General features: G+C 37.9%; 1 protein-coding gene across 1 annotated transcript; it reads left to right on the top strand.

The window, feature by feature from the left end:
* Nucleotides 1-9,086: 9,086 nt before the first annotated feature.
* Nucleotides 9,087-20,796, top strand: pidd1 (p53-induced death domain protein 1). The gene is given in 18 exon segments (XM_059535928.1): nt 9,087-9,595; nt 9,597-9,703; nt 9,794-10,207; nt 10,678-10,836; nt 11,073-11,124; nt 11,642-11,843; nt 12,537-12,686; nt 12,779-12,961; nt 13,968-14,115; nt 15,411-15,530; nt 15,533-15,545; nt 16,300-16,450; nt 17,016-17,139; nt 17,253-17,368; nt 17,465-17,511; nt 17,513-17,570; nt 19,764-19,818; nt 20,377-20,796. Coding segments are annotated over 18 exon segments (2,748 nt in total). The 3' UTR covers nt 20,517-20,796.
* Nucleotides 20,797-21,243: the final 447 nt, after the last annotated feature.

Raw genomic sequence — 21,243 nt, 5'->3', positions numbered from 1 at the left:
CAGCAGGATTCCTGCAGTTTGACCATGCACTAGTCCCTATACTGTATGTTATTTGAATGGTGTTGTCCACCTTTGTACAGTGTTTTACAACATATCTTACCAGGGATCCTCCCAAATGACATGGTTTTAAAAATATGTCTTCTCTGGGGACTGTAGAGGACAGAATACTCGACAGTGTACTGTTTTGTTTGCAATGTTCTTCTGATTTATTTTAGTGCAGTTTTGTCAAGAGTGATTGTGTGCATGCGCTCATGGGACACAGGAACATTCTCACATAAAAATGTGTTTTGAGTTTTGGGATGTCGAAGAGTTCACAAGGCCAACCCTACAAATGCACAAAATAAGTTAATACTTTTGTGTTATGTATATAATTTATTCAGTGATATCATTTATTTTATACTGCACTGTGAACTTTTGGTGTTAAAAATCATTTTCATGCATGGTGTTTATGTCTATAAGTTTATGTCTATAAGTGACATGCATTAAAACTTTATATATTACATATATTATGTCCTGTGACTGTATTATGCACCCAAACTACAAAAATGTATTATTTTATTTTTGCCTCCACCTCTTCAGTGTAAATGGTCCTGCTGTGTGGAAAAAATACATTTTTGACAAGGTTCTCTCAAAGTTATGATTAATCATTAATCCAGTAACATTAATAGCATTTATTCAAAGTATTTTTTTTCACGAAATATAAAAGAAAAGCTTAAGATTTTAGCACAACAACTGACATTGTAACATTACATTATTTAAACATCATGGAAGGTTTTTCTGTTAAGTTTTAGCTGGACATTTGTCCAGGGCCGGATCATCAGTGGTGCCCCTGAACTCACAGATTTGGGTCCCCCTCACTTAGCTGAAATGACGGTCCTGGGAAGCAGTATTTGAGCTGCCCTCACTCTGGTCTGGTGCCCGGAAAAAGACTGTTTGTTAATACAGCCCTGCATTTCTCTATCATTTTTAAAAATGTTACTACTTGTTCCAGAATGTTCAGAAAATATTCAAAAGTAATGTTCTCATGGAGTTTACAAAATGATTCTTTTTGAAAAAGCCTGGACATTTAGAATGTTCAGAGAACATTCAGAAATAGTATTTTAGCAAAATGTTCTTAGAACATATCTTTCTTTGCTGGAAGTCTCTCAATTTATATGAGCTACTGTAACAAAAACTGCATGCAGGTATTAGAACTGGATAATTTTTGCTCAAAAAAGTAAAAAAAAAAAGACTTTGGGAAATGTTACTACATGATTCACTGAAAGAAGGCTTGCTCGTCAATTGCTCTGTTTAAAAATTAAAATAAATTACAAGTCATTAAGAAGATACAGCATGTCTGCAGATCACTTACTTACACTTACTATGAAATATGTCATATATAATTGTACGATACTGGTGAAATTATATGCATGGAAACATATTTTCAGTCTGGAGATGTGGAGTCTTGGGTTTGTTGCTGTGGATATCATATTTTTAGATCTCAGTGAATGGACTATTCTGTTCCTAAAAAACTATGTTGTGAAACATAAAGCATATCCTTTAACCCACATTTGGGCAGCACTAAACAGAATCTTGAGGAAAACATTTTCCTGGATACTTTTGAGAGGTCATTTATTGGGCACTTGTTTTGAAGACCAATCTGGCATATGATTTACAGTAGCATAACACAGATTTTTAAAAGTATAAATAATTTAAGAATTGATTTAATGCCTGCCTTTCACCTCTTTTTCACCAAGTCCTTTTAATAATAATAATGATAATAAAAAACTCTTATATCTTCAGTCAGGCACACCCAGTTCATAATTTTCACAATAAAATTCTTCAAATGTTTAGATGTATATCTCATCCCTCGCTTTTGTCCTTCTCCTCATGAGAAGGACATTTATGCTGGATTTTCCCCTTATTCCTAGTGGGATAAACCAATCCCACACTTCAGCAATCAGCAGGTGGTGGAGCAGAACATGTTGAGACATCAAACTACTCAAACAGTACACTGACTGAACTGCTGTGAAGAGAGAACTGACGATGAACAAGTCAAGAACGAGTCAATCTTTTGTTCATTATCTGGCTCGGCTCAGTGTTTATCTTCAGTTCTCTCTTCACATCAGTTCAGTCAGTGTACTGTTTGAGTGCATGAATTACTCCGGGATATTGGTTTGTTTGAACTCAGAGGGAGTGTCAGCCACATTAAAAAGTTAACAGCTTAAGTCATTTGTGGATTGATGCGTATTGGAGACGCGAACCGTTTAAAACGATTCAGTTCGATTTGGTGAACTGGTTCAAGAAGATCCGGTTACATCGAGTGATTCGTTCGTGAACCGGATATCACTAAACTGCTTTGTTTTGAACTCTCTCACAACAGACACAGAAGAGAAGACAATGCTGAATAAAGTCGTAGTTTTTGCTATTTTTGGACCAAAATGTATTTTCAATGCTTCAAAATATTCTAACTGACCCTCTGATGTCACATGGACTACTTTGATGATGTTTTTCTTACCTTTCTGGACATGGGACAGTATACCGTACACACAGCTTCAATGGAAGGACTGAGAGCTCTCGGACTAAATCTAAAAGGGGTGTACTTCTTCTATAGCCCCTTTGCTCAGTAGAGCTGACATCTCCCATCTCCGCACCGCTATATCCATCGGTTTCACCACCGTGGAGAGAATTCCGCGGAAAGGGGGTGGGCCACAGCTGTGTGTGCCATTGCGGAGCCACCAGCAGCAGCTGTCCCACTCTGTCCCGCCGTATTCTGCATAATACCGCTGGGATCAGACGAATCAGGGGAAACGCATACAAACTAGTCCTGGGCCAGCTGTGAGTTAGCGCATCCAAACCCAGGGTTGATGGAGGGCATAGGGAGAACCATAGCGGGCAATGCGTAGTCGTGCTCGACGCGAATAAATCCACTTTCGCTTCCCCGAAAATCCGCCATAGGTGATTCACCGTTTGGGGGTGTAATCTCCATTCCCCCCGCTCCAGAGTCTGTCTGGATAGTAAATCCGCTCCGAAGTTCAGTCGTCCGGGGATGTGAACAGCCCGGATCGACAGAAATTTGTTGTGAGACCAAAGAAGAATACGTCTCGCCAGCCTGCACAGGGGGCGAGAACACAATCCTCCCTGATGATTCAGGTAAGACACGACCGCTGTGTTGTCCGTTCTGAGAAGCACATGACGGCCGATCAGTAGACTCGAAAAATACTGGAGAGCCAGAAAGACCGCCAGTAATTCCAATTTGTTTATGTGCCAGCTGCGTTGTGCCGCTGTCCACACTCCGTGGGCTGGGCGCCCCTGACAAACAGCCCCCCAACCGGTCAAAGACACATCTATCGTGACAGTCTCTCGGGAAGCACAAATCCCCAGCCGAACCCCGGTGAGGAGAAATTCGGCTGACGTCCACCGTTTTAACGACATCACACACCTCCGTGTCACCGAGATCGTTCGATGCGGAAGACAACGGGGTGAAATATTCTGTCGTTTCGTCCACCACTGAAATGGGCGCATGTGAAGCAAACCCAGATAAATTACGGGAAGCGCCGCCGCCATTAGACCTAACAGTCTGAGGCACAATCTCACTGTCACTGCGTGACCCACTCTGAAGTGCTGTACGCATGACGCAATCGACTGAGCGCGCGGGAGAGAAAGCTTTGCTGTCATCGCGCGAGAGTCCAATTCTATTCCCAGAAAGGTAATCCGTTGAGAGGGGACTAACACACTTTTCTGGAAATTTGTGCGTAAGCCCAGGCTGTGTAAATGATTCAGCACAAAATCCCGATGAGAGTGTGCTTGAGTGTGATTGCGCTAACACCAGCCAATTGTCCAAATAGTTCAACACACGGACGCCCCGGAGCCGCAACGGGGCCAGAGCTGCGTCCATGCATTTTGAGAAAGTACAGGGAGCTTAGCGCTAAGCCAAAGGGAAGAACGCGGTACTGATACGCTTTGCCCTCTAAAGCGAATCTGAGGAACTTCCTGTGTCTCTTGATGATCTGAATATGAAAGTATGCATCCTACAGATCGATCGTGACAAACCAGTCGTTTGGTTGAATCTGAGACAAAATAGACTTTACCGTCAACATCTTGAATTTGCTCGGCCTGAGTGCAAGATTCAGACGGCGTAAATCCAGAATGGGTCGTAATCCGCCGTCTTTTTTTGGTACCACAAAATAACGGCTGTAAAACCCTGACTCCATCTGAGAGGGGTGTACTTCTTCTATAGCCCCTTTGCTCAGTAGAGCTGACATCTCCCATCTCCGCACCGCTATATCCATCGGTTTCACCACCGTGGAGAGAATTCCGCGGAAAGGGGGTGGGCCTTTCCGAAACTGAATGGTGTATCCGTGACAAATTGTGCGTAACACCCATTGAGAAATGCCGGGCAAGCGTTCCCACGCGGCCCGAAACAATATTAGCGGCCTCAAAATGTCCGTTTCCTGGAACGCTGTCGCACACATAGAAATGTCCGGGCACGAAAACTCACGGTGTTTGTGCACAGGGGAAGTATATGCATAATAGTCGTTGCATCTCATTGTGCGTAATCCTGAAACGTGTCCACGGCAGGAGTTAGGCCAACAGATTGAACATCGGGCTCTGCCGCTAGCGGAAAAGCGGCGGCTGTGCGAGCCGTCATGACGGGCCGTTCGTGAAACACCCTTTGAAGCGCCCCTCGAGCTCTGAAAGCTGGATCGCGCAGAGTGTCTGAGGGGGCGTTTGGCGTTACAGTCCGCTCCAATGCTGTTCGAGGCGCTGTTTGTGGCGAAACAGTCAGAGTTTGAGCATGGGGACTGCAATGAGAGTGTTGGATGCGCGAAAGCGGTCCATGTGGAGAATATTCCACGCCGCAGCCGAATTAGGCGCAAGGTGCTCGGCGAGAGTCTCTTCCACCGGCGGTATCGCTGCATAGCCATGGTCCGCCATATCAGAAATGGTGGCAAAATCCGCAGCCGCAGCGTTCGTGATCCGCGCCGAAAACGGCTGTTTCCAGGACCTCGAAACCTCCTGGTGGAGGTCCGGGAAAAAGGATAAAGGCCTCCGGGGCTGCGCAGGTGTGCGACTAGTCAAAAAACGGTCGTCCAGCTTCGAAGAAGGTTGGGCCTCGGCCTTCTCAACCTCCCATTCCAGCCCCAATGTACCCACCGCACGGGAAACCACGTCCAACAGCTCACTGTAGGAGGGGGAAACACGCCTCTCCTGTCCACTAGGAGGGAGAGGGCTCGTGTCGGCCGCGAAGTCCTCAGACCCCGAGGCCGCGGTGGATAGAACGTCGTCATCATGGCGGTCACAACCGAAGGAGATGGCGCTACATGCCTCCGGTGTGGGCGGTAAATCCTCACAGGAAAAGACGACAGGCTCAATAAAAGTTTTCCTCTGCACTAGGGTAGGGGAGAGCGAGCGATGTGGAGAATATTCCAGCGCTGAGCTGTCCTCAAAATCCATGTCACACGTGTCACCCCAAGCTATCACCTCGTGCGGTGCCTCGGCAGTCGCAGAAGTGATGTGGCGGGGGTTAGACACGTCGACATCAGAGAACACATCTACCCTAGAGCGCAGCACTCTGAGCCGCAGGCCATCGCAATGGGGGCACAAAGAAAGGCCGCTAAGCGCCGCCTGTGCGTGGTGTAAGCCTAGGCAAACTACGCACCTGTCATGAGTGTCCCCCTTTACGATGTACCTGGTACACGGCTCTTTGCACTTTCTGAAACTCATCGCGTCCGCGGAGAGGAGTATACTGCTCGTTGATGATCGCTGTGAACGCGAGACAATAGGGCACAGAAGATTCGCTTCGTTACTGAAGGAATGAAATCTGAGGTAAATGGCGCGCGGCACCAGGTATATATATGCGTACGCATGCATGGGCGGTGCCACGCGCTATTTGGCCAATAGGATTGGCGGGATGGTATAGGGCTTCAGACATTCGTCACACACACCGAAGGTGTTCCCATACGTGGTGACGTCACCGCAGCATCGAAGTGACCTATGAAAGGGAACCGACGTAAGAGTGTGCGCCATTATCCGCTGTGTTTGACGTCAGATTGTGCGCTGCTGACTGCTTCTGATTGGCCAAGGTGACTTTACAATTTGGGTTATATCGCCGCCTGCTGGTGTGGCATGCTCTTGACAGCGCTTGATAGCATGTTTTGGCGTTTTCGTGTGGACGGGATTTTTTTTTTAAACGCAGAAGGAAAAATTCCGGTTATAAAAATACCCGTGTCCGTGTGGACTAGGCCTGAGAGACCCCGTTTTTTTTACAGTGTGTTCAGGGGAAAGGCAGCTAGCGGATAGTGAGGAGATGTTTGCTGGATGTGACAAAAAATGTTTTGGCCTAAAAAACATGTGACATCACTTAGAGCACCTTTAAATAAATTTTTTACAAAAAACTAAAATTAGTAAAGGCAGTAATATTGCAGTTATATATACTAGATACTAATATATATATATGTGTGTGTGTGTGTGTGTGCATGTGTATGTGTATATATATATATATATATATATATATACACACAGATATACACATATACATACATACATATTTATATAATATATATATATATATATATATATGACAAAATTTGTAGTCAGTAATATAATCTCTTAGATTACACATTTTTGGTAACGTAATCTGATTACTTTTGGATTACATTTAGATTACATTTGTGCTAGCCCTTATTTGATATCACATATATTTAATTAGTCTAATCTTGGATTATTTTGATAAAGACAAAGAAACAATATATTCCAAAAATATATTTAGTTTACCAACAAGAGCCACAATAGCTTCTTTTTCAAGTGCAATATATGCAAAGTTAATACTTAAAAAATACTAACAGTAATGTACTTTGCTGCTAGTGCTGGCTAGTAACACTGAATAAAACAAAATCACATCTTGTGATTTTAACGCGTATTTACTTAGAATTAAGTAAATTTAGAAAACAGCTACATTACAAAAAAATATATTGAAAAACATGAAATTCACAGCAATGTCACTTCTAGGTCAAATATTTAATCTAAATCATAGTAACAATGAGGAAAAGACAAACAATAACAACATTACAAAAACAAATATTAAAAAACATGAAACTCACAACAATATCATTTGCTAATATATATATATATAAAAAAACACATCGAAGTTAAATATTTCATCTCAAAACACTTGAAGTGCATAAGAAGGAATCATGAATGTATATGAGTGACAGGTTTATTATGAAAAAATATAAACATTAATAAAAGGAAACTTAGGAGAATCAGTGAATTACCATTATAAAATGTAATCATGTAATCCATAAAAAAGTAACTGTAGTCTGATTACGAGTATTTTAAAAAGTATTTTAAAAAGTAGTTTACTCTAATTACAAGTACTTGAGTTTTGGAATCTGATTATGTAATCCAGATTACATGTAATCCGTTACTACCCAGCTCAGTATATACATACATATATATATATATGTATATGTGTATGTATATATGTGTGTATATATATATATATATATATATATATATATATATATATATATATATATATATATATATATATATATATATATATGTGTGTGTAAATTAAATATATTTAAATAGCAGTAATATATTCTAGATACTAAATATATATATATATATATATATATATATATATATATATATATATATATATACATTGTCTGAGACGTTATGAAATGTTCTTTAACATCATGAACCATAAAATGTAGTCAGTGTTCTGCTATTGTTTATTTTCATAATAGGTAAACACAGGCCACAAGTTAACACGGTCACATTTCCTTGATTCAGCAGCTGCCGAGAGTCCTGTCTTGAATCTAGAATCTGGTGCTGATTCAGTGTAGCTTGGTAGCTCAGTGGTTAGTGACTGTCATCTCTCACGGCGTACTGTCTTTTAGCGCGTGTTCAAAACCTGGGCCAACACAGACGTTCTTTATTTTTTTGTTTATCCTACTAACTTCAGCCGCTGATTTCGGACTTGCATCCTCAGTAGTTCAGACTTTCGACTCGGGAGTGTGATGTCTGCGAGGACGCAGGTCCGGTAATTCTGCAAACAGCAGCGTACTTGATCACATGTCAGATTGCCTTGACTACTGCAATTTTCCTCACTGTATGATCGCCCGTTTGGCGGCTGAAGTTAGTAGGATAAACAAAAAAATAAAGAACGTCTGTGTTGGCCCGGGTTTCGAACACGCGCTAAAAGACGGTATGCCGTGAGAGATGACAGTCACTATTATGAAAATAAACAATAGCAGAACACTGACTACATTTTATGGTTCATGATGTTAAAGAACATTTCATAACGTCTCTGACAACTGTACATTTGTGGCTACTGTGGATTAATTATAAACACTATCGTTAACTCATATTTACCCTAGTAAAAACATGGTACATTTTAGTACGATCGTCACTTCCCAATGCAAACACGCCCAATAAAATGGCCCCACCCCTGTCACTTGATTGACAGGTTTCCGTGTAGACGTTGGAAATTCAAATGCAAAAGGTATTGCGATTCCATTTGAGTTTTGGCAGTTTACATGCACAGTGCAGAGAGAGTGAAAAGGCAAATGTGGTAATTAATATTGCTATTTAAATATGACAGGCTCATAGCTCGTAAGATATGGGAAACACAATTGCAAACAGACTTTGCATTTCCATTTTAAATTTGGCAGACACTGTGCGTTCACTTAATCGAAAATGAAAATGGTAATGCGCGATTTGCATTTGCATTTAGATTATGTCACATTTTATGCATCCACAAATTGAAAACGCAATTGCCTTTTGAATAAAGTCTGCAATATCATTCCATAATCTAGAATATATTACTGCAATATATATATGTATAAAAATATATATGCAATATTATGCATATAATTGTGTTTAATATGAATAGATTTTTAAAAAGGTAATTATGCATTGACAAAACATATCTATTTATTATTTTTCAGTAGTGGTGATGCTCAAGTGCTGATCTTCAATTTTGCTCACTGTGAAGTTCATTGGTACGCTTTTACTGATTGTGAGCTTTTCCAATTAACACCTTTCTTTCTCTCTGAAGGATGTTTTGTCACTCCGGTGCAGGGGCTTGTCTGAACATGGCCGCCCAGTCTAGACATGTGACCCCACTGCGGTGCTGGAAAGATGAAGACGGAGGTCCTCTTCATTTTCCTCACTATATGTTGTTTGTAGGAGGAGCTGAAAAGAAAAAGAAAAACAGGAATAGATGTAGAGAGGAGGATAAACAGGCAGGGGAGAAAGTGTGGCTGGCCACGTCTGATAGAGAAAGAGAAGAAGGAGGACGTATTGGTGGTTTTTCAGCTGAAAGAGGAGCGATGATGGGGACGGAAGTGGGTCTGGTTTTACCAGGTTTCGTTGGGAGCTCACAGTTGGAGGAAAGTCCACCGTAAGGACTCTCTCTTTCCTCTGACCACACGGACACCTGGACTCCGTCCATCTGGTCGTCCTCTTCCTCCTCTCTGGCCTGTCTCTCTCCTCCTCTTCCTCCGTCACTGGGGCTGGAAGGCGTGCTGGCAGAGCAGCGGCTGGTTCTGGACGTGTATCGTGGCGGAGGAGAGGTTCTCCCTGTGTTTTGGGAGTGTGCTCAGGAGAGGCCTGCAGTACCTCAGACTGGGATCAGAGGACGAGGGGGCGCTAAAGAGAGCACTGAGTGTGCTGCCCCGACTCACACAACTGCGCTCTCTGACTATCAGAGGTACACAAACACACACTAACTAATGATTCAGAATAATAATATTAGTCTGTCTAACCTTTTTCACGAGTTCTCTATTTTGTTTGTCTCAAGGACACCGTTTCCATGATCCTCAGGGTGAGCCTCTCCCCGGGCTGCTCTCCTCTCTTCCTGACTCTGTCTCTTCTCTGTCTCTCCTCGTTCACCTTGATCTCTCCTTCAACTGTCTCTCCTCTCTTCCTCCATGTCTCCTGTCTCTCTCTCGTCTCTCTGAGCTGCTGCTGTGTCATAATCGGCTGAGGGGTCTGCCGGAGGGTCTGGGAGCGCTGGTGTCCCTGCGGCGCGTGAGTCTGCTGGGGAACAGGCTGGTGGATCTGCCCCAGGGTGTGAGCCTCCTCTGCAGGCTGGAGGAGCTGGACGTGTCCTTCAACCAGCTGGAGAGACTTCCAGATGAACTCGGCCAACTTAAGGACTTACAGAAACTAGAGCTGTCCAATAACAGGCTCAGAGCACTGCCGGAGACTCTGGGTGAGGAACACACACACACACACACACACACACACACACATAAGATATGTTTTTTTCTTTCTACATGTTATCTTAAGGGTTTTCCCATTGTTTTAGTGTAACATTATCATACCATTCACATTTAAGAAACAAATCTGAAGTATATTTGACATTTAAGGCTTAATACTATAGAAAAGCACTAAAGAGTATTTTCAGCTTGTTTATGTTCATATAAACTAAAGCATGCAGTTGCATAAAAACAATAGTATAAACATCATTCAATGTAAATTGTAATAATCGTAATTAATTACAATTTCAAAGGAAAAATCGACAATTATGATTTTTGGCATAATCGTGCAGCCGTGCATGATGCTATCTTTGTGTCAGAAATTGTTTTATACTATGCCAACTACTGTTTCTAAATGAGATTTCAGCTTTTAAAGTAAAATTTGGTATTTGTGATATGTCTGATGGCTCGTTCTCTCTCTCAGGGTCTCTCCACTCTCTGAGGAAGCTAGTACTCCAGAGTAATGATCTGAGGAGTGTTCCTGAATGTTTGTGCTCCCTCCCACTGCTTGACAAACTGGACTTGAGGAACAACCCACTGGGTCGACCGCAAACACCCCCACGGATCGCCCATGTGACCCCAGGTCACTGTCAGCTCTCACTGATGCTACTTTAGTCCAGCTTTTGTTACATTATTATAATGAAATGTTTATCAAACAAATATGACCTTTAACAAGCATATGACTATTATGACGGACTAGACAGACAAGCATATGAGTATTATGATTTTATTACATTGGCATTTTTTTGCATTGGTGGATGATGAAACCTGTCCAAACTAAGCCTGTTTGATCCCATTGACATTATTTGTGCTTTAAAGTTATGGAAGAATCTGAGATCCCAGAGCTGCACCTCGGATTTCATCAACACAGGTGAACTGAGCTTACCTTTGTTTATCATTTAGAAGTATGGGGCGGTTTTAATGATTTTAAAGACTTATGGTCTTATGGTCACCGAGGCTGTGTTTATTTAAATATAATTACAATTTAAAACAACTGTTTTCTATTGTAGGATATTGTAAAATGTTATTTATTTCTGTGATGCAAAGCTGTATTTTCAGCATCATTCCTTCAGTCTTCAGTGTCACATGATCCTTCAGAAATCATTTTAATATGCTGTTTTGCTGCTCAAGAAACATATGCTTCATATTTTTTCTGGAAGCCATCATTTTTGAATGATGAAATCTTCTATAACTTTATAAACGTCTTTACTGTCACTTTTGATTAATTTAATGTGTCCTTGCTGAATAAAACTCTTAATTATTTAAAAAATTATACATAAAAAAAAAAAATAGAATGCAGTGTTAGGGTAAAAAAAAAAAAGTATTTTAAAAACAGTATGCAGTAAACATTCTATAATGCTAGTTCCAAACTCTCCTCTGTCCATCAGTTTTCAAGTATCACCTGCTGGCTGTCACTTGTTCCTTCCTGGAGGGGCGGAGCTCTTGTTTCCACGGAGATGCGTAAATGCAGTAACACATCTCCAGTGGGCAGAGAAGAGACCAGACAGGAAGTGGGTGTGGTTAGAGGAGCATGACATCCTGTTGAGTCAACAGCTGGAGCTCCGCCCACACGGAGCCACATTTGATAAGGTTATCATTTTTGTTTATCAAGCTTTTTAATGACATCTTTCCGTGATTGAAACACTGATTGAGTAATTATGTGAGGCATGATTTGTTCATTTATGTTTGTTTTGCGTTAAAACTAGTAGTAAAGAATAAGGGATGTTTGCACTTTTCGGTACGAATACGTGTACAGTTACACCCCTATATATATATATATATATATATATAGATTAAAATTATGAATATATTACATATTAATTTAGCATTTATATATATATATATATATATATATATATATATATATATATATATATATATATATATATATATATATATATATATATATATATATAATTTTAATCAATACATAAATTAATAATAATACAAATATATAATGTTTAGAATGAAATAAGCTTAAAATAATTTTTAAATTTCTACATTTTTAGAATATAATATAATTAAAACAGTTGATAACTATAATAAAATACACTATTATTTTAATAATATATGAACAATATAAATAAAATTTAGCTTTAGTAAATAAATAAAATTTAGCTAGTATTTTTAGCTTTAATTATAATCAATACAATATAATTAATTTAATTACTATAAATGAATAAAATGATATTTTTAATGATTGATTGATGCATGATTAAATTATAATTACGGTGTTTTTTTGTAATAATTATAATAATATTTTTTCCTGTGTCACTTTTTTAGCTGGTAGAGGTGTGTATCCCGTATCACAAAGCACGGAAAGGTGATGCTGCGGTTCGCAGGTTTGATGGTCAGTCCTGGACGACACTACCCACCCTGACCAGAAGGGGAAGTGAGAAACACAGCTGCAGGCCGGGGGGACGTCCAGCGCGGGTGAGCCAATCAGATCCCTCTCTGCCCAAAACCTGTAAGCCGTCTTTAGAGCATTAATGCACACATTTATATTATCATCTGTGTGTTTGCAGTTGGCCTACTGCAGTGTGGCACAGTTCTCGTGGTTTGTGGCCGTCTCGCTTCCTTTCCTGGGCAGTTGCTCTGTGTCTCCAGACGGGGCGCTGCTGGCGTCTCAGTTTGACCCGGGGATTAAACTCACTTTCCCTCCGGAGTGCACAACCGAGACACGTACGACACGATCACAATGCAGGTCTGTACATGAATGTACTACGCCTTCTGTGTAATTAATCTGTCCTCATTTGTAAATGGCTTTGGATAAAAGCATCTGCTAAATAACTAAATGCAAATGTAAATGCAATCGATACTAATATATAATGATCTATAGATTAGCTTTTAATAATAAATTAATTAATTTTAATAATACTTTTTTTTTTTACGTTTTGACTATTACTTTTATATTATGGCCGATAAAAATAATAAAACAGCATTCTACCGCTCTAGCTCTAATTTATTTAGTAAAATTATTCTAAATGTTGAAATGTACAGTAGAATGTACGAATAACTGTTTAATATTTGTAAAACCTAATTGTTATAAATTGATTTTTTTTTGTGTGTCATTGATATACCATTATAGTTTTTTATTTTATATTTTAGATTAAAATAAGTTTTTTATATTTTATTTTATTTCAGCTAATATTTTTTTATCCTGTCAAATGATTAATCACGATTAATCGCATCCAAAATAAGTTTTGTTTACATGATATATGCATGTGTGCTGTGTATATTTATTATGTATATATAAACACACACACACATACAGTATATATTTTGAAAATATTTACATGTATATACATTGATATATTTATATTCTTATATTTTATATGATATATAAATATAGTTAATATATAAACAACATATTCTTCTTAAATATATACATGCATGTGTTTGTTTTTATATATATACGCAATAAATACACACAGTGCACACACACATATTATGTAAACAAAATCTTTTATTTTGCATAAGATTAATCGCGATTAATCGTTTGACAGCACTAGTTTTTTATTTATTTCAATTAATACTTTTTTTATGGTTTTAGTTTTATATAACAATAATAACCTGGTTTGAAATGGTTTGAAACTTCTGATCAGACTGAGTAATTTTATTAAAAATAACAACACTAAATATTAGCCGATACTGTTACAATCACAAGTTATGTATTCAGTTCTATTTCTATTCTAATTCAGTTTTTTACCTTAGGTCCTGCAAGTGGCACTGTCTGAAGTGCAGGAACTGACCGGAGACCCTCATGCGAGTGCCAGCCCACTGTTGAGTCTCTCTCAAACTCCCAGCATGCACTTCATTCAGCCAATCAGAGTGCAGATTCCTCTTCCACCTGGAGTGACTGGTATTGTATCACATTCACGCTTCACTTCTTTCCAGGAAACAGTTTAATTGTTAAACCGAGCAGATCCTAAGCTTATTAGAGTCTCGTTCATGCCTGAGAGATTTAAGTTCACAGACATTAATGCTGTTCAAAACCAATGAGGAATGTGTACAATGATGTCTTCATCTTCAACACTGTTGTTTTAGCATGTAAAAAAATATATATATATTTTTGTGAGATGTTGAACTTTTTTATTAGTTAAACTCCTTAGATGTAAAATTTTTGTTTAAACTACCCCTAGATTTTAAGTTAATTTTCAATATTTTAACAGCACATTTGCATGTTTTCTGATCTTAGTTAATGGTCACATGAAGTCAAAGTAAATAGAAAAAAAAAAAATTCTTGGTAAGATTTTGATTTTGATTTTGTCGCAGGACTAAAGTGGACTCAAACCTCTTTTTATTCATAATAGTGTTTCAGTTCACATTATATTCGCACAAGGATTTTAAAAACCCAGTAAAACTGAATAATAATCATAACATCTAAGCAGTTATAATTATTATTATGTTTAACTCTAATTATAAAAATGAATATTTGATCATAATTGTAATCATTTTAATTGTACACTTCAAAGTTATACTTTTATACTGCTCTTTATCTTTAGTGTTTATTTTGGCAAAATACTATAGTTTACTGCATATTGAACAGTATATACTTTTTACTGCCATTTTTAAAATAAAAAAAAATAGTATTTGAAACTATATATTTTTAATAATTTAAATTATGTAATGTAGCAATTTAAATTCACTACATCATATGCTTAACTTAGCAAACTGTGTCCAATTGAAAAAATACAGTTGTTATATTGTTATATGATTGTTAAATGTTATATTGTTTGTCATAATTTATTGTCTAAGAGCCTGATTACACCTGGTCATGCATTTTCGCTGATCTGATATATATCTGATTAGTTAAAATAGTTCTATTTACTCTTGGCCACATAAATGTGTCTCTGCAAAACGGATAGAAATTTAATGTACAATTCCCCCTCTTTATGCAAATTTAGGTTTACATCAATGAAAGCAATAGATATGCAATGCATTTTATTCATCATCAGCTAATTTAAAGATCAACTGGAGAGAGATCAGCACTGGAAAGCAACTCAGATACTCATCAGCTAATCATGTTTATTATTTTTATTATGTTTATTATTTGTAACATTTTGGGAGGAGTCAAATTGTGTGTAACTGTGTAATGTAACAAACAAAACAGTGTGTATTGCAGATGCATGTTTTAGCTTGTGTGTGTGTGTTTAGGACACATGGTGGACATGTCCCGTTTGCACCTAATGCACTGTGACCCTACGGCCCACACCTGGACTGACATCACCGCTCAGGTGTCGCATCATGTCACGCAGATCTACGTCGTTTTCTCCATCAAAACTTCTCATGGTGAGCGTCTATAAACACATAAACATAAAGTGAACCCATACAGTCTGTCATGTATTAGTGCTGTCCATCGATTAAAAAAAATCACTAATTAATCACACATCGTGATTAATCCCACCTACAGTAACATTCCAAGTTTTTAAATATATTGCAGTACTTTTATATTCTTCAAATTAATGAAGCGCTAATTTTGAAAGCACTAATATATATATACCTATACCTATATATATATATATATATATATATATATATGTGTGTGTGTGTGCGTGTGTGTGTGTGTGTATACATACACACACACACAGTGAAATGTGACATAATATACCCAAAAATTCTTCATACAGTGGACTACCAGTAAAATTGATAAATATTTGGGACCAAAAATTATTCAGACACTTTGACCTGACCATGTTTTGCTTAAGTGTTTTCTCTTCAATTGGTAATGCAAACTTTTTACACCACAGTCTGATCAAAATGAAGCATCGCTTGGTAAGTGGTTGACCTAAATTGGTATTATCTAACTGTGCATTTAAATTTAACAGCTGACAGATATACAACCTAATTCATTTGTGAGACAGTCTAAGAGAAGGATGATTTTATCAAGATGAATTTGTTAACTCATATTTTTGTCATATTTTATTACCATTTTCCAAGCTATAGTGAATATACTGTGTTAATGTGAGAAATGTTGAAGGTGTCTGAATAAATTTTCGTCTGACTGTATATATATGTGTGTGTGTGTGTGTGTGTGTGTGTTCAGGTACTGGTTGTGGTACACCACTCACAGGTGTGTTAGCGGGGTCGTCAGGAAGATGTATCACCGCTTGAAACAGTTGCGGGTTTGATTTCTGGCACTACAGAGAAAAAATGACCCAGAGCAAGTTTTGCTGCAGTGCCTGCCATCGGACAGGGTGAGAGTATGAGCTCATGTGAGGGCTTTCATGCTATTTTGTATTTAAGGTGCTTTGGGGGAAGCATATTAAGTCAAAGAGCTCAGCCTTGAGTCTCTGTGCTTACAAGGTGTTAAAACTACTGCTGGGCGATGATTAATCGCATCCAAAATAAACTTTTTTGTGTGTGTGTACTGCGTATATTTATTATGCATTTATAAATATGCACGCATACATGTATACATTTAAGAAAAATATATTGTTTATATATTAAATAAATGTATATTTAATATAAATTACATGTAATTAGATTTTTCTAAATATATACTCTGTGTTTGTGTCTTTATATATACATAATAAATATATAGAGTACACACACACACATACAGTATATGTTATGTACACAAAAACTTTTATTTTGGATGCGATTAATCGTTGCCCATGACTAATTTAAAGTTACAGGAAGTCAACCTATTAACTTGTTCATACTGTAGTTAAAGACTATGTTCATTGAAGTAGGATACTTTATTTTTCTTTAAAATGACATACGTTACCTTTATTAGCCATGGTTCTTGTCTCTCTTTAGGCTGAAAGCAGGTTGGTGTCTCTGTCGGAGCAGTATGAAGGTCCTCAGCCGTCGGAGTTGTGCGTCCTGCTGGAGGGAGAGCAGTTTTTTGCCAGTTTTGAGAGAGGCATTGACATCAATGCAGGTGGACACACACACATAAAACAGAAAACACTACAGCATACTATCAAACATAATGAAATCACAATAATAGCTCAAGTTTATTTAGCGGATTGTAATTGGAATGTGTTTCCTCAGACCGTCCGGACTGTAAAGATGGCAGACTTTCATTCAACTTTTACTCTCACCTGAAGAACATTAAAGAGGTGCACGTGTGCCCGACCCACCCACAGCAGGGCACAGTGAGAGGACAGGTGAGACAGGACTTGGGGTCATTCAGGGGTCATAGTTGTTGGATTAGCCCAGTATTTCAAGTCAAAAGTAATGGAATAAGATATGTGTCCGTCTAGGTGTCATTTTACCGCGGTGAAGAGCCCAATGATCTTCCAGAGGAAGTAGCGAGTAAGAAAAGGTCATGACAACCAGTGGATGGCGACGCTTCCTCTCCGGATTTCTGTGAGCGAACTACAAGATCATTATGACTCTGTCCCAAGGCACACATTGCTAAATTGTGTTTTATAAGATATCTCTCTTAAGTTTTGATCCAAAATGTAATTTTTAATAATTAAATATTCTGCACTGAAAGCCTTGTGACGCAACTACATATAGTGCAACTGAGTTTAAGAGTTATTTTAAAGGAAAAGTTCACCCAGAAATGAAAATTCTGTCCTAATTACTCATCCTCATGTTGTTCCAAACCCATAAGACCTTCGTTCATCCTCAGAACACAAATGAAGATATTTTTGATGAAATCTGAAAGCTTTCTGACCCTCCATAGACAGCAAGGAAAACATTTCAGTCAGTGTACTGTTTGAGTAAATGAATTACTCCGGGATATTGGTTTGTTTGAACTCAGAGGGAGTGTCAGCCACATTAAAAAGTTAACAGCTTAAGTCATTTGTGGATTGATGCGTATTGGAGACACGAACCGTTTCAAACGATTCAGTTCGATTTGGTGAACTGGTTCAAGATGATCCGGTTACATCGAGTGATTCGTTCACGAACCGGATATCACAAACTGCTTTGTTTTGAACTCTCTCACAACAGACACGGAAGAGAAGACAATGCTGAATAAAGTCGTAGTTTTTGTTATTTTTGGACCAAAATTTATTTTCGATGCTTCAAAATATTCTAACTGACCCTCTGATGTCACATGGACTACTTTGATGATGTTTTTCTTACCTTTCTGGACATGGGACAGTATACCGTACACACAGTTTCAATGGAGGGACTGAAAGCTCTCGGACTAAATCTAAAATATCTTAAACTGTGTTCCGAAGATGAACGGAGGTCTTATGGGTTTGAAACGACATGAGGGTGAGTTATTAATTACATAATTTTGATTTTTGGGAGAACTTTAAATATACATTATGAAAGGAACACTCCACTATTTTTGAAAATAGGCTAACTTTCCATCTCCCCTAGAGGTAAACAGTTGAGTTTTACTGTTTTTGAATCCATTCAGCCGATCCCCGGGTCTGACAGTAGCACTTTTACTGTAGCTTAGCATAGATCCTTGAATCTGATTAGACCGTTAGCAACTCCCACAAAAATGACCAAGGAGTTTCTATATTTCTCCTTTTCACTTTTCACAAAACTCTTCATTTTCCGTCGGTTTTAGTACTTGATGTAACTACTGGAGAGTCAAGTTTTAAATAGGAGAACTATAGAAACTCTTTGGTCCTTTTTGAGGGAGATGCTAACGGTCTAATCAGATTCAATGATCTATGCTAAGCTACAGTAAAAGTGCTACCGTCAGACCCGGAGATCTGCTGAATGGTTTCGAAAACAGTAAAACTCAACTGTTTACCTCTAGGGGAGATGTAAAGTTAGCCTATTTTCAAATATAGTGAAGTGTTCCTTTAAGCACTGTATGCAATTAAAGAAAATGGTTCCAATTAAAATGCACAAATGAAACTGCTTATTTGCAGCCTGCTAATGTATTACATCAACTTTGAGCGATTGTCATGATTCTTGTGTACAAGTTGTGTGGGGAATCTGCTGTAAGTGACTATTAACTAATGTTTAAAACACGTATTACAGTAGGTTCCCTTTTGGTTAGGATGCTGCCCGTGTATCCCACTAGTGTTCTGAACATTGCTCTTAAACAAAAATGTCATGTTTGTATCACATATTTCGGTCTATAATGTAGCCTCTGACACATGAATGAGTATTGTTTTGTCATGCACACACACACAGAACGCAGACTGTGATGGGAGCATCTCTGGCGAGCATCTCAGGACCAAACCTTCAGTCTTTGTTACAGGACTGATTGACTCCAGGTTTACAGCATGCATGTGATCTCCAGATCCCCTTAACAATTTCTGTGGCATTCAGTGATGCAATCATTTCAGTAATAAGAGGTTAGACAAAATGTTCTACCAAAATAGGTTGTTGTTCACATTTATTGCAGCTTGTAATATTTGAATATTAATTAGATTATGTGACTGGACAGTCCAGGATTTAGAATCAAGCCTCATTAATATTCAGGAGTTTTTGATATCTTAATTCCAGTTTTTCCATCACAGATGTGTTTGCGCTAGTGTAAAATCACTCATGATGAGAGAGAGAGAGAGAAGCAGTGTGAAAGGAATGAAGGCAGCAGTGGTTTTATGAGGGGAATGTGAGTGTTTTGTGTTGATGGTTCAGCCATCTGGGACTCTGCAGGAGACGGTACACACTCATACTCATGCATGCACGCTCAGTCTGTTCTGTAGTCTGTTCATCTTTTTATCTTTAATGTCTCTCAATTCAAGTTAAATTACATATTTTATTATAGATCAATAAGCAAAAAAGCAATCATTAATTAAAAATACAAAGCAATGCCAGTCACAAAATAAGGCACAAAATGCATTTATTTCAAGGTGTATGTCATGACATTTCTTCTTGTTTTTCATTTCAAGGCATATTTAATGCCATATTTTCTGTCAGTTTTCATTATAAATGAATACTTTTATTCCTATTCCTTTGATTTACATGCCTTATTAATTTTTTTTTATATGCAAGAAACTGTTATCTCCTAATTCTCATTACTCTTATACTGCCAGAAAATTCTCTTTCACTACTCCCATTATTTTTTTAATGGGAATAATAGTAATAATATTAAAAAATTTACATTTATTCATTTTCATTTTAGCTGACGCTAATAATGATAATAATAATAATAATGTGTGTGTATGTAATTTTAACATCTATATTATTTTGTGTGTTTATGTTATTTTATTTTTTTTAGTATTACTTTTAATTCATATTTTTTGAAAAGCACTGGTGGACAGTGGTAGGCGGGACTTGGTGGAGGAAGTAGAGGACATTGTGACTCTGGGGAAGAGGAAGTATGAAGAATCATTAAAGAGAGTCGGACTAGAGACAGCAGCCAGCTCTGGAGACCCTCAGTCCAGCTGACACACGCTCACATTGTGACATATAAACTCCCACCAGCAGCACTGCAGACCAACAGTGACACACACAGACAGAGAGACAGTACAGTCTCTGGGTCTCAGAGCAGCTGTCTGTCTGAATGATGTCTTCATTAGATGTTTGTCTCTCTCTCCTGTGCCTCTTCAGCTCACAGTGACCCGGAAGATGTGATTTATTTGTAGTGAGACACAATGCTGCACACGAGTCATCCGTACTTGTTACATGTTCTTAGTGTTTTAACCAAGAAACAATTAAAAAATATTTTTTATGTAAATATTTTCATATTTCACCCCAAAATCAAATAAAAAATGTGATTAATTTAACATTAACTTATATTCAATAAATAGTTTTACATTTTGCATAAAGAAACAAGCTATTTCGGGACAAGCTCATTTTATTCCTCCTTTCTTATTACTGAAATGCTTCCAGATGTTCCATCTGTTTTTTTTTAAAGGCTGTGTGTGTGTATATTTACCTATTCATTTCCTATAATTATATATATATATATATATATATATATATATATTATATAGGTACATGTACACATATTTAATTATTACATGTAAAAATATTATATATGAAATTATTGTATTGGGCTTATAAAACAACAGTACTGTTGTACTTTTTCACTAAAATGATAAATTAAAGGCAAATACCACCATAATGTACATGTTGTGAAATTTTAGTAATAAAAATAAAATCAGTTCACATT

Source organism: Carassius carassius, chromosome 43, assembly GCF_963082965.1.
Source record: "Carassius carassius chromosome 43, fCarCar2.1, whole genome shotgun sequence".
Classification (NCBI taxonomy): Eukaryota; Metazoa; Chordata; class Actinopteri; order Cypriniformes; family Cyprinidae; genus Carassius; species Carassius carassius.
The sequence above is the reverse complement of the archived record's forward strand: the minus strand, read 5'-3'. Positions and strand labels throughout refer to the sequence as shown.